Raw genomic sequence first — 15657 nt, forward strand, 5'->3', positions numbered from 1 at the left:
TGTTGCCCACGAAAATGATCTTAAGTCTCTTAAATTCCTCAGAAAAAGAGAAGGAAAGTGTAGTGGTACATCATACAGCAAATAAAATTCCATTTCATGTTATTTTAGAGAAAATTTGGGACTCGGTAACAGATTCTAAATTGAAAAGAATATACACATTAACAAAACAAGATCTATACAACACTGAACAGTGTTATAATCTGTGCTCTATCTCCGTCAGACACCAGAATGATGGGACCAGTGTTGAGGCATGGGTACGGGAAGTAAACCATTAACACCATATTTATTTACAGTTTTTTAATGTGCTAGAATTACTAAAATAGTTATTATGTTAAGAGATAAATGCTAAGGTTATTGTTACAGCATGTTAACATAAGTTTTAAAATAACTAGTCACCACTGAATTAATTAAATATTCATAAGATAATACAGTACATATATGGGACGAATTGAAGGGCTCTGTGAAAGAAAGTACTAACCCACCAGACAATATTTTGAGCTGTTACATATTATGTGTTTAATTAAATTTAATGTAAGGAACTCAATTTCAATAAATCAAAACAAATTATGAGCTCTGCTTTTATATGGAAAAGTTATTATGGCTTTTGCACCTAAGTGAAGTGCATGTTCCGGTGACAGCTCAGCCAGCACTTGCTTCATGACATTCCAGCAGCTGTCATTAGTGTTCTGAGCGAAGCTGCCAGTTATCTTCCTGTCGCTAAGGTTGAATAGTTTTCCTGGCTGTCACAAGATACAATGTCAGGAAGTGGGTTGGTTTGCACTGCCTCCAACCAAGCAACCAGCCTCATCAGTATGCATGGCAAAGGCCTCCCTCTGTACCTGCCAAATGCGTGGGGAGAAGTGCAAGATCAGCTGTTATCCAGTCAGCTGCGCTTTCAAATACATGCACCATCAGTTAAACTGCTGTGTTTTCTACAGCCACCAGAGTGGCACAAGGGTGCTGCCATGAATAATTATTTCACTGCTGATGAGATGCAAGCAACCCCTCTCTGGAGATCCAGCAGCAGGTGTACTTAATTTTGAACATTCATGCACTGACCCCCATTTTGAGTGTTTGCCAGTTGAACAACATTTACAGACTTTCATAGTAGCCAGGGCTCAACATCTTCTGTTGAGACATTGTATTAGAGAGTGACAGATTTATAAATATTTTGTATCTGTATATGTTTCAACATTCAAATCTATTGCTAGCAACTGACACTGCAATCTACAGCAACAAAGTTATGTATTATTTTTAATATCTGAATTCTCTGTTCATGAGCGACATCTGTTTCTCACTCCTATGTTCACTAAAGAGCCACACAGCATACAAAGGAAAACATAGCACTAGGCAAGTTTCTACACTAACCCGCTGTGCTACCTATGCCAGCGCATCTGCCACCGTTGTGATGTGTGCTGGCGCGGATACTGAATTCTTCTCTCCTGAAAAGGCCGCACAGGGCCAAAACTGATCAGGCTTGGGCCAGCAAAGAACTGGACAGCCCCTGGAAAACCCGACAGCGGATGAGCCACCAGAGGGGGCAACATTGATGCTGATGGTTCTGCTGGAAGGGAGGCAGGGGCATTTGGGGGGGTGGGGGGGGGGGGGGCGGGAGGCGTGTCTACCGGCGGCAGTGGAAGTGATGCCACCTCCACCAGCGAGGAGACTGAGGAAGAGGAGGAGGAGGCTGGACAAAATCCATGAGCTCCACATCAGCAGGAGAAGGTGCGGGTTTCACTGGGGGTAACTGCTGTAGATGAAGGGAGGACAACGGAGGCTGGGGAGGAGGCAGCAATGGGGCAGAATGCTGCTGCAAGTGGAAGTCCTCCCTGGAACAATGTCATGACCCATCCTGCCACCTGGCAGACCAACAGGGAGATGGCATAACTGATTTTCATGGAACCACCACAAAACCTGGCAGCCACTCCTGTCTCCAGCAGAAGAACTGGATTCAAACGGCAGCCCTGGAAGAAAAATGCAATGGTTCATGGCACGCAACTCAGGGTGCAGCAAATCCAGATCCTGTTGCTAGCACCCATCCAAATGTGCTCCGTGACTGCATGCAATGACTGGTGTTGCCCGATATGTAACCAAAAAGTTTGACAACCCATCATCATGGGAGGTGGCAGACATGGACTTCTTCAGTAGGGTCTTAAATGTATGCATGAAGTGCTCTACCTCTGAGTTAGAAGCTGGGTGAAATGGAACGGTAATCAGATGCTGGATAGCACTGCGAATGCAAAAGTCCTCAAATTTCCATGAGACAAACTGCTGACTGTTCTCATATACCAAGGTCTCCTCAATTGCAAAAATAACTGACAACATGTGAACTGTAGCAGTCAATAATGTGGACAACAGCTTGGTCACATACAGAGTATTGGACAGTGCATCAACCACTAACAACCACACGTTGCCCGAGAAAGGGAGTGGCAAAATCAACGTGCACCCTGTCTCAAGGGAGCTCTGGGACCGATGAAGGAGAGAACTGGCACTGTGATGCAGCCTGGTTCTGTCCTCAAACCCTGCAAGAAGGCTCCAGATGTTTTCTGTCGCAAACAATTGCTGGCCAGCAGACATGAAGTCATACCCCAATGACACAAATGCAGCAACTGGAGTACACGAGGACACAACACTGGGGGAACAACAACACAACAGCATTGCTCCTCCACGGCAAGCATGAGAACCACCTGGACAACATAGAGTTGATCACACAGGAGGAAAAATGTACACCACACCTCACCTGCATCCAAAGAGAAGTGTTCCGACCAACCCAACTCGATCAATGGAATGATTTTCTGGAAAAACAGGTCAGTGGCTGTGGTTATTACGATTTTGTGTGCCATCAATCAAAAGCCCAACAGGGTTTGCTGCAAGGCATCATCCAATGTGAATACAAGCGCTTCTTGCTGATCGAACTCTGGATTGGGCCCACTGGTAGCTGCAATAGTGCATTGGTGTGCTGTGCAATGGGGCTGTAACTAATGTCATAATGACAGTTACTGAGAAAGAGGACCCACCACTGCAATTGGTGGGCATCCTATCCAGCAGTTTGGAATAAGGGCCAAATAAGAAAACCAATGGCTTGTGGTTGGTGATGAGGAAGAAATTTGCCACACATAGGAAAATGTGGAACCTTTTTGACCCCAAAGTAACAGCTAGCATCTCCTTCTGCATTTGTGAATAACTATGTTGCACAATGGCAAGCGCTTTTGATGTGTAAGTGATGGGTTGCTTGGTGCCATCTGGGTTCCGATGGGAGACAGCAGCAACAGTGCCAGACTGGGATGTGTCTCAGGCCAGGGTTAAAGGTTTACCCTATATAAAGAAAGCCAGGCAGTTAGAAAAAGCACAAACACTGCTTGAGACACTGAAAAGCCCGCTGACAATCTGCAGACCAGACAAACTGAACACACTTCTGGCAAATCCAGTTAAGAATTTTGGCAGATTTGCACCGGCTGGGGAATGACCTGAGCATAATACAAAATCTTACCCAAAAAAGACTGGAGCTCTTCCAGGTTCTTGGGTGCCAGAACATTACCAGTGGCCTTGATGTAGTTTCCCGTGTGGACAACACCATCTTTATTATGCGCATGACCCAAAAAAATGTACCTCCAGGGAGAAAAAACTGCACTTTTCCAGCTTGCAATGAAGGTATTTCTCCAGGATTCATTGGAAAACAAAGAGAAGGTTTTGTAAATGCTCCTCCTGAGTAGGGTCCATGACTCAGAAGTTACGAAGGTAATTGATACAACAGGAAATGTCCTGAATCAACTGCTCCAAATACTATCGGTTACTTCCAGGAGCAGACGAGATTCCACAATGCAAGGATTAAACTGCTAAAGCCCAAAGGGAGTGTTGAGGAAGTCGAGAAATCTCCTCCGCCGGCAACTGTAGCCAAGCATCACACAAGTCCATGTGGGAAAAATACTAGCCCCCTCCCCCACCTCGACAGCTTCATCAACCACTCTGCCTGTCGCAGAATGAGATACAAATCTGAGACACATTGCACAATGACCGTCTGTTTAAAATGACTGCAAAGGTGCTTTTGATGTGTAAGTGATGGGTTGCTTGGTGCCATCTGGGTTCCGATGGGAGACAGCAGCACCAGTGCCAGACTGGGATGTGCCTCAGGCCAGGGTTAAAGGTTTACCCTATATAAAGAAAGGTACCAACCACTCTGCCTGTTGCAGAATGAGATACAAATCTGAGACACTTTGCACGATGACCGTCTGGCTTAAAATCACCGCACAGGCTTCGTCAGAAAAGGCAATTCGTCTGAGGTAACCATCATCGTCCTCAATATGTGATAGCATTTCGACCGCAAAGTAATATCAACATGTACTGTCATTGGGCAACAAGGCCTGAATGATTTGCACTTTGTATGCACAAAACTTGGATAGTTTGTAAACAATTTGACACCAGTTTCATATTTGTATGTTACTTCTAGCCTGAGTTATCAATTTATGTAATCAGGGAAAGACTTTTCGGACACCCTGTATTTCAATTAATGTGGGCATTCCAGAACATGCAGAATATACAACAAATAAATATACTTAAGACGTGACAAGAAGCAGCTGATGTGTGAAACAGTCATGGGCAGCAGCAAGGTTTTGCATTCTGGAGAAATGAATCACAGAAGTGATGGCTGCATTGAAAGTGCAATTATCTGCAATAACACATTTCACAATTCGCTTATGACCACCTGATTACCAAAAAATCATAACCTTAAAATGCATTTTTGGTAGCATATGATAAATTGGCGAGCTGGAGTAAAAGTCATCTCCCTTGTATTTCAGAAAGACTTTTCTATTAATTTCAACATAACGCTGTGCATTGCTTTGATGGAATACAAATTTAGAGATGTACTTCAGCCCAGTTGTCTTCCCTTGTGAGGAGATCCCAAATACAGACATAAAAATCTGCCACAGAAAATAAGATCAAATCTTTGGTTAAAAAGTGATGACATCTGTATTCTGGGATACTGATGGAGTCACACACACCGATTTCCTTGAACCAAACACAATCATAACTTCAACTAACTGAGTGGTAAAAAAACTCTCTCAGGGAAAACTGGGGAGAAGGAAAATTACATGCACCATACAGTCCATGTCTGGCACTCTGTTGTTTTCATCTCTTCCTTAAAATGATGAATGACCTACATGGACATGTAATAACTCCATGAAACTTGTTTGGCGTACCCATTTATGTGGGGTCCCTGTGTGCAGGGGGGAAAAAGGAAAGAGTACAACGCTGAACAGGAAATTCAAAGGGAATTTCTGATATAGTTTCATACAGTTATTTGTACTGTCTTTTGGAAGTAACAGTTATCATTCAACCGTCAGACTTCCAGAACATCTGATCAGATGTATGACAGACAGAGCATCAAGAAGCAGAAGTCATTTTTATTTAATCAATTACTTACCTTGCTGAGTACGAGAACACCACTATCAGGCTGCACATTAAGGGGATTTGCATGGCTGGGGACTTCTGGAATCCACTCAGTTTGCGTTCCAACAGGCTCATCATCCTGTTCTTCATCCTGTTCCTGCTCTTTTTCTTGTTCCGCAAGAAGAGATTCTATGCCCGCTTCTGTCATGGTGGCCATCTTGACAGCTTCATCCTCGACCTGTTGCAATACATCACATTACGTGAGTTAGTTGACTGAATCTTGTATGGTAGAAAGTAAAAAAGAAAAGAAATCTACAATTCAGTTTTAATTATTGTCACATGAGACAAAAACTTTTTCTGTATAAGCACACAAAGAAGGTTTTATCTGAAGTTGCTGAAACAGGGCAAAAGCTGGCAGACATGAGTGTACAACTATTTCAAAATAGTATATCAATATTGGGAGATAAATCTAGAATACGAGAATGGTAAAGGATTAGAAAATATTGTATGGAAAGTTCTTGCAGAATCTGAATAAATTAGGAGTAAAGGTGATAATTCACTGAATAGCTGAGGTGTTGAGTCACTGAACAGTGAACTGTTACCTTTATTTCTGAATTACGTATTTACATAAGGTTTAAAAAAGTGCTGCAAGTATTGGCAGGAAGAAAGTAACAATGAAAGAGACATAATATAGCTTGTGCAATGTGAATCATGCTTACATTGGAAACATAATCCCTAACTGGATGCCTCAGAATTCCACAAACACTTCTGCTCCTTTTTCCTCAACAAGAACAATGTTCCTTTAGCACCCATACCAGTAGTTGACAATATGGTTATCCAGTACAGCAAAGTTTTCTTTGAAGTACTGGTGCTGAGAAAAGTAGCTAATGTTATTTTAAGGATCTAGGTTTCTGTTTTTATTCATTGATTGATTTTTTATTGTTCCCGCTTTATCATACAAAATAAAATGTACAAGTGATATGGGGTGTCAATGAGAAAAAATTTGTAAGGTTTGAAATTATATATAAACTTTGTTGGAAGATGCTAGTTGCTCTCATTCTCAAATACTGGATGAATATAGTCTGGGTATTTGCATGCAGTGAATTATGCAGCATCAAGACATACACAGTTTCTACATCTATACTCTGCAAATCACTGTGAGGTGCATGGCAGAGGGCATGTCCCACTGTGCCAGTTATTAGGGTTTCTTCCTGTTCCATTCATGTATGGAGCATGGGAAGAATGATTCTTTGAATGTCTCTGTGCATGCAGTAACTGTGGTAATGTTATCTTCATGATCCCCTTGTGAATGGTACACTGGGGGTTGTAGTATATTCCTAGAGTAATCATTTAAAGGCCGGTCTTGAAACTTTGTTAATAGACTTTCTTGGAATAGTTTGCGTCTATCCTCAAGAGTCTTCCAGTTCAGTTCCTTCAGTACTTCTGTGGCACTCCCCCATAGATTAAACAAAACTGTGACCATTCGTGCTGCCCTTCTCTGTGTATGTTCAATAGCGCCTGTTAGGCCTATATGGTATAGGTTTACACAATTCAACAGGTATTCTAGAACCAGTGGCCCAAGTTTGTAAGCAATCTCCTTTGTAGATTGATTGCAGTTCCCCAGTATTCTACCAATAAACCAAAGTCTATCACCTGCCTTATCCACAACTGAACCTATGTGATCATTCCATTTCATATCCCTACAAAGTGTTGCACCCAGGTATTTGTATAGGGTTGGCCAATTCCAACAGTGACTCATTGATATTATAGTCATAGGATACTAAGTTTTTTGTTTTATGATGTGCAAAATTTTACATTTCCCAAAATTCAAAGAAAGTTGTCAAACTCTGCACTACTTTGAAATTTTATCAAGATCTGAAACCTTATCAAGATATGATAGATTATTTATGCAGCTTCTTCCATATAATATTTCATTATAGATAGGTGCATCATCTAAAAAAGCCTGATTTTACTATTAAAATTGTCTAACTGTAACACCAGTCTTACTGTGACAAACCTTCAGCATAAAATTAAACTTGTTAATGAGTAGATTCTGATAGAAGTTAAAATTTTTAAATTTGCTCAATAATTATACAAAACTTTGAAAATAAAATTTTTGTTAATGTGAGTGCTGCAAAACTGCTGAATTGGTCGCTAAATGAAAAGCCACTAGTTAAAAAACTAATGACTTTATTTCGTGCCTTTCAGGAGATACCCACCATCAGATAGGCATGATCATCTAGGTTTTCAGATGCATAAAGACATGTTGTAGCTGATACAGCTGTAATGGCAGACTGCCATGACATGACTTGACAGATGTATCAGATAGAATGTGTCTTTATGCTTCTGAATACCTAGATGATCATGACTGTCTGATGATGAGTATCTCCTGAAAGGTGTCAAATAACATCACTGGTTTTTTTAACTAGTGGAATTTCATTTAGCGAGCAATTCAGCAATTTTGCAGCACTCATATTAATCTGGAGTATGGTTCCATTCTTTCTGAGTCACTTTATGTCACAATGAAAATTTTTGTTGCCCCTGCAAGTTGTTAGATAGGCAACCTGCAATTGGAGCAGGTGTGCCACGAAGTGGGTTTATCATTTACTAATAATGATTCTTGATAGACATCAAGCCATGCACGAAAACGTGTAAGTCGTGCAGTGTTTTATTATTTAAAACAGTTACAAATTTAAAATAAATCAGCCTTTCCTACAGTGGACAATTTGCTGTTATATTCAAGAATCAAACCTGAATACACAGGAAAAAAAACTGGTCAGTGTCATATCAGCATGGACTGAATATGACTGACAAAAGTATTCAAATGTACATGTAAGCTTTACATATTTCAATGTATAGAGCCTTGTTCTGGACGTAAAAAAGGGCACACAGAGAGAGAATGGATAGCGACTGGTCAAATATTTACCAAGGAAAATCGCCAAACAGCCATGCATTTTGAGAAGTTATTTTATTTTGACATCTAATTTCGGTATTTCAATATGCCATTTTCAGGTCCCATATGCACTTCATGTATACACATTCAGGTAACTTCGACAAGAGGTCTTCAAAGCAAGCACTTGAATAATGAATTCACTGTATCCAGATACTGATGACTCCGGAATGGCGATATCGATACATCTGAATGTCTAAACATTAAGTCCATACTGGGCCTGAAGATCACAGACTGAAATGCCGAAACTGGTTCACAAAACATAATAAATTCTCAAAATCGATGGCTGTTTGGTAATATTCCTTGGTAAATATACCATTGCACCTATAACCACCTACAAAATAATGAATGAGCAGTGATTTGAAAACTGGGAACTGCTAAAAAAATTGGTCCAACTCTGTTCCCTGCTAGATAAAATTTACTCACAGTTCCAATTCAATATAATGTTTACACCGATGGACATACCTGTTCTTCATCACCCTGTGACAACACCGTCTCCACTGCTTTCTGATTTGAATTAGCATTCTGTAAAATTGTTTCAAATTTTGCATCAGCGGCAAGGCAGAGTTCTATCAGTTCAGTAAATATTTCCAGTTTTGAAGCACAGTCGAGGCATATACTTTTAGGCTTAAGGTCATCTTCAGTAACCTACAAAAAATTTAAAATTACTGTTTTGAAGGAGCAACTGGTGATATGTGTTCAGCAAAAAGAAAAACAGCTATAGATAAAACTTAAGTAAACAAATAAATTCATTATCTAAGTCATAAGTGAAGGAATCGAATTGTGCTTTGAGATTAAATGGACTATTGATGCAGCTTTGTAATTTAACCTCATCCAAAGTCATCACAAAAAACAAATTAAGTATGAAAATTTAATTGACTTGCAAAATGTTACATAGTTTGCCTTACACAAATTAAAAAGAGCCGTCATATTTATTGAAGGCAACTACAAGGGACAGTCAAATGAAAAACACCCATTGTAACATACAGTCCACGCGTCAGGTGGTGCCACTGTAGTTACATTTCGATACTGTCCCCACTGTGGTAGGGGAACAGCATAGTGCCACATCACAAGTGCACACAGTTGTTGGGTTATGACCTTGGTTTTGTGTTTGTCCAGCTGTTGACACTGAGACAAGCAAAGAAGAGCAGAGAGGTGTGGTTCATTTTCTGGTGGCTGAGGTGTTGGAGTACATGAAAGTAATCGTCACACGCTTGCTGCATACGGTGAACACTGCATGTCCCTGACATGTGAACAAGTGACAGAGGAGATTCCAGGAGTGGTGCACATCGCTGCAAGATGATCTGTGCCCACGACAGGCCAATTAAGCCATTCCCCTGATGTAATGGGGAGGACTGATGGCCTTATCCACGAAGACTTATGAATTTGTCTTCACATCGGCATTAGCTATGGCTCCGTGCATGTCACCATAAAAAACCACTTGATTTACCATAAAACTTGGGTGCTGTTGGTGCTGCATTACATGACAGAGAGGTAAAAGATGGACAGAATGCCGACAAGTCTGAATCATTTACTGCGGTACAACGTGGAAGAGCACGCGTTTCTGTCCCTTACTCGCATCGGGGGCAAAATGTGGTGCCACCATTTTGAGCCTGAGGGCAAACAACAAAATCAACAATGGAAACATGCCACATCTCTCCTACCAAAGAAATCCGAGGCTGTTCACACTCGATCTGATAATGTCATGATGACCTCCTTCTTCAACTGCAGGGGCCCTCTGCTCATCAAGTTCTTCAAGCGTGGAACCACAGTCAATTCTCAGCGCTATGAAGAGACTTTGCACAAACTGAGAGGGAACATCTGTCCAAGCTGCTGGAGATGGCGATCACATGTGCATGAGGTGTGCTTGCTTTAGTGAATGGATCTGTGTGTGTGTGTGTGTGTGTGTGTGTGTGTGTGTGTGTGTGTTTTCTTTTCTGAAGAAGGCTTTGGCTGAAAGCTAAATGTGTAACAGTCTTTCTGTTGTGCCTATCCGCAACTCAACATGTCATCTTTATAGATTACATGTACTCGCAATAGGGATTATGGAAAACCATCCGCTGCAAAATGGAATGACAACAAAGAAAGTTTGTGCTGGACCAGGAATCAAACCCAGATTTCCTACTTATCCCGAGCGTCACCTTACCATTTGGCTATTCATGCATGACTCACGGCCAGACCCAAACTTCCCACGTTGTCAACCATGCGTCTACAATCCATACTCATACACATCCATTATGTAAATTCTCGTACAGACAAAACATTCTACTTTAAGTTGCTTGCGCGGTGTCGGTGGATAAATATGATATTCTGTGCCTATGTTATTCTGAAGTATGATGCAAAGTTCCTTTGGATTTGCATGCATGTCCAAAGAAACTTTGTATCATAACTCAGAATAACACAGGAACTGCAATAGTGTATGTGTCATCTTCATGGTGAGTAGAAATTTAACCTTTTCCTTGAAGATGAGTTACCCCAGAATTGCTAAATATGTCAACTTACTGATTTTTCCCTACCCAAGTTTTACAATTATTCTAAGTGCAAATTTGACTGAACTAAGTTGTTTTAGGAGTTCCAAAATGTGCTTTTTATAGTTTGAATAGTTATCAACCTGGACAGGTAAGAATTTTGAAATTTCTGCCCTATTTAATATTTCTTCATCATATGTTACACATATCATTGGTGTAGTGTCCCTAGATATGCAGAACTGAAATGTTAAGCCTTTTTAGAATTAAAAATAGTCAGCGATACTTTTAAGAACATTGTTTACTATTTCTTCTATATGCATGCTTAGACCCATTACAATACTAGAGTCATTTGTAAAAAGAATTAATTCCGCTTGTTGTATATCAGAGGGAAGATCATTTATATACAAGGTATGGCCACAAAGTGAGTTCGATTTGGTTGTATAAAACAAACATGTGCAGATACAGAAAAAATATTTATTGTACAAAAATCTACAACTGTTAAACTACTTTTCTACATAGCTTCCGAAATTTTGTAGGCACTTGTCATAGTGTGGCACACATTTTTGTATGCCTTCTTCATAGGAGGTTGCTGCCTGTGTATTCAACCATGTGGTAACATGTTCTTTCAGCATGTCATCGTCATTGAAGTGTTGACCACCAAGGACAGATTTTAGGTGTAAGAAGAGATGAAAGTCGCTAGGGGTGAGGTCCAGGCTGTACGGAGGATGATCAAACGTGTCCCAGTGAAATTCTCACAAGAGTTGTTTGATCACATTTGCTGTGTGAGGTCGAGCATTATCGAGGAAAAACACCACCTTTTGACAGTAATCCTTGGTGCTTGTTCTGTATTGTGCAGCGCAATTTCTTAATGGTCTCGCAGCAACCATTTGCATTGATTGTTTCGCCTCATGGTAAGAAATCAATCGGCAAAATGTATTTTCTGTCCCAAAAAATGGTGCACATGTCTTTCCAAGGTGTCAAGATTTGCTTAGGCTTAACCTTCGTTGGGGATGAAGTGTTCTTCCATTCCACTGATTGCCATTTTGTTTCAGGAGAGTCGTACGATACCCAAGTTTCATCCTGCGTGACTATCCGAGAAAGAAAACCATCGCAGTCTTCATTGTAGCTTGTCAAAAACTGAAGTGCACAGCCCATCCGTTGTTTTTTGTATTGTTCAGTAATAATTTTGCGTACCCAAAGTCAGAAAAGCTTTTGAAATTTCAGTTTTTCAGTAACAATTTCATAAATTAGTGATCATGATATTTGCAGAACTTCCACAGCAAGGGTACTAAGTGTAAACTTACGGCTGTATTCAAGCTTCTCTTCAATTGTGTGAACGTTCATCAGTAACCACAGACGGGCATCCACTTCATTCTTCATCGAGCACTTGGATCATGTCCTTCATTGAACAGTCTGACGCATCTTCTAACCATTGAATCACTTATAGCATTTTTCTGTAAACCTCACAGATTTGCCGATAAATTTCCTTCAGCTTAACTTTCTTTGCATTTAGAAAACGAATTACAAATTAAGTAGACAGAAAAAGTATGAAATTAAGAAGTAATATCATTAGAAGAGTTGTGTTTCAAAATAACAAAGATTAACAAGTGCTCATAGCTCTAAAGGAATGCATTTCTGAGCACATGTTTACTGGACTTTTTTTTCTTGTTTTGGTCCATACTATCAGTTCCCAAAATATGGAAAGCAAAGAACTTGCAGTAGAAGAGATTTGTTTCACAGTATCGAAGATGAAAAATTGCTCATAGCTCTTAAGGTATGCATTTTGACCCTATGTTTACTGAGACTTTTTTCTTCTGGTACCGTGTACTTTCAACTGTATGCATTTACGCCTTTAATTATGATACACCCTGTAGAAAGAAGTTAAGCAGAGAAGCAGTGAGATTTCTGAGCAGCACATACAGACTAACACTTGCAGCATCTAACTACAACAATTAGACCAGCCATCAAAAACTACAACAACTACACCAGTCCTCAAAATATGTGCACAAAAATACAACTGTTAACTGAAGTATACCTTCAATGAAAAACAGCATTAGAGAATCATTACCAGAAGCAAGGATATGTCAAAAGAAGGTGAGCTAATTGGTCCATAAGGACTTGACTTGGCAGAAGAAGGGATAGAAGCGAGCTATATAGTTAGACAAAGATTGGAATATGTTAAACACTTGTCCGAAGACATGGGGTGAAGTAAGTGTGCAGACATGAAAAGATTAACACAAGATAAGAGATGCTTGCATCAAAGAGATTTATGACATAAAAACAGCAGTAATAGGCAAGTTCAATGATGGCGAAGAGTTCTCGGGCTTCCAGCCGGGTGGCGGTATCTTCAAACTGCAACGTTTCGACGAGTGACATACTCGTCATCTTCTGGCGAAGTGCCCAGACTTTGCAGTCGCTTTATACCTGCGGCGTGCCCCCCACCACCTGGCCGCGAGAGGCTGGATCCAGAGGAGCCGGCGGGCGAGGTGGAGGGGGGAGTGGGTGCACCGTTTGTGTCTCCGTCAGAGCATTCCGGTTGCATCTCGTGAGCTGGACGGTTCTTGGCCCAGCGTACCATCCGCTTCCTTCCTGATCAGTATGTCCATGAATGGAATACAGCCATTCTCTTCTACTTCCATCGTGAAGGTGATATTCTCATGTATGCCGTTTAGGTGGTCCATAAAGTCCTCCAGTGCCTGCCTGCCATGCTGCCAAATCACGAAAGTGTTGTCCACATAGTGGAAGAAGTACCTGGGTTTATGGTGAGCAGTTTGTAGTGCCACCTCCTCAAAGTGTTCCATATAAAGATTCGTGATCCCTGGAGCAAGGGGAGATCCCATGGCCACTCCATCCACTTGTTCATAATGCTCTCCATTGCACTTGAAGTAGGGGTCGTAAGTGCATATTCAAAGAGCACACTGTTTTGGCTCGAAGTGCTGATTAAGGAGTGCCAAGGCATTTCGTAGAGGTACTTTCGTGAACAAGGAGGTGACATCGAAGCTCACGAGTAGGTCATCTCACTGTATTTGGATGTCCTTCAGTATTCTTACGAAATCTGCGGAGTTTTTCACGTGATGACTGCAGTGTCCCACCAGTGGTTTTAATAGTGTCGCCAGGTATTTGGCCAGTCCATAACTGTGCGAGTTGATAGTGTCCAGAATCGGCCGTAGAGGCACCCCATCTTTGTGAATCTTGGGCAATCCATACAGGCGCGGTGTCGTTGACGCTCTGGGATACAGCCGTTTCTGCACTGCCTCTGGTAGATCTGAGTCCTTCAGTAGCACCACGGTTTTCCTGGTCATCTTTGATGTAGGGTCCTTGTTGAGTTTCCTGTAGGTTGGGTCTTGCAGCAGAGAGCAGATTTTCTGTTGGTAGTCGACTGTGCAAATCAGCACCGTCACATTTCCCTTGTCTGCTGGGAGGACCATGATGTCAGCATCATCCCTCAGTGCGCGGATAGCCTCTCGCTCTGGTGCAGTAATGTTGGCTTTCGGGAGTCGTGACTTGTCGATGATCCTGCAGGTCTCCCTTTGGATCTGCTCAGCTTCCTCCTTGGGTAGGCCCCGGATTGCTTCCTCTACGCTGCTGATGACGTCCTGTTTTGGTATGGTCCTTGGTGGAGGTGCAAAGTTCAACCCTTTCATGAGAACAGAAGTTGTGGCTGCATCTAGCACCTTATCTATCAAATTTACAATAGCTCTGGTGCTATTTGTCACCTTCTGCGTCGACTGAGCTCCAGAGTCTGTCGAATTTGTCGATCTGTTTTGTGGCAACATTCCACGAGAATCTTGTAAACAGGGACGAAGGTTATCAACTGAGCGCGACCTGGAATCCAGCATTAGCCACAATACGCCAGGAATGCACCAAGAACCATCCAGCTCACGAGACGCGACCGGAATGCTCTGACGGAGACACGAACAGCGCACCCGCTTCCCCCTCCACCCCGCCCGCCGGCTCCTCTGGATCCAGCCTCCCGCGGCCATGTGGTGGGGGGCACGCCGCAGGTATAAAGGGACCGGCATCCGCAAAGTCTCGGCACTTCGCCAGAAGATGACGAGTATGTCACTCGCTGAAACGTTGCCACCCGGCTGGAAGCCCGAGAACTCTTCACCAGCTGTATACGCCGGGAAAGCATACATTCACGTTTACAAGTTCAGTGATGTAATACATCAGAAAAGTTTAAATTAATAGAGAAACAGGCACCATCAGATTAATAAATGAGGGGGCATCAAAAATTTTCTAGCCTAATAAATAATGACAGAAATTTCATAATACCAATTTATTTTTCAATATAATACCCGTGTATACTAATACGCTTGCAGGGATGCTAAGATAACCATTGCAAACCATTCAAATAAAAGATCCTTCATTACGAGTCCAACCAAGTGTTCACAGCATCAATCACTGCATCATCATTGTCAAATTGTTATTCTTTTAGGTCCTTTTTTAGGTTTGAAAAAAGAAAAAAGTCTGATGGAGCCAAATCTAGAGAATATGGCGGATGACATAACAATTCCAACCCACAGTCACACTGAGTTTCCAGTGTCGTGGAGGGCTTTGTAGGCCGGCGCATTGTCCTGATGCAAAAGATCTCTGTGTGCCAATTTTCCACACCTTTTTTTTCTTTATCTCTTCTCTCAAACAGCACAGGAGGGTGCAATAGTATGATGCATTGATAGTTACACCCTTTTGCAAGTAATCCACCATCTGCATCCCAGAAGACTGATGCCATCACCTCACCGGCTGATTTTTACACCCAGAATTATTTTGGGGTGGGGGATGAAGGATGTTTCCATTGTTGTGACTGTTGTTTGTCTCAAGCTCACAGTGGTGAACCCACACTTTGTCCAT

At 41.7% G+C, this 15657-nt stretch overlaps 1 protein-coding gene across 2 annotated transcripts in view; it reads right to left on the reverse strand.

Moving 5' to 3' along the window:
• Window positions 1–15657, reverse strand: part of LOC126458205 (uncharacterized) — a 117150-nt gene that overhangs the window by 71291 nt on the left and 30202 nt on the right. For both annotated transcript variants that reach the window (XM_050095099.1, XM_050095100.1), the window contains exons 2-3: window positions 8804–8986; window positions 5423–5626 (exon numbers count right to left, since the gene is read on the reverse strand). In XM_050095099.1, the coding sequence (XP_049951056.1) occupies window positions 5423–5626; window positions 8804–8986 (387 nt within the window). The remainder of the gene's footprint in view (window positions 1–5422; window positions 5627–8803; window positions 8987–15657) is intronic.

Source organism: Schistocerca serialis, chromosome 2 (assembly GCF_023864345.2).
Source record: "Schistocerca serialis cubense isolate TAMUIC-IGC-003099 chromosome 2, iqSchSeri2.2, whole genome shotgun sequence".
Lineage (NCBI taxonomy): Eukaryota > Metazoa > Arthropoda > Insecta > Orthoptera > Acrididae > Schistocerca > Schistocerca serialis.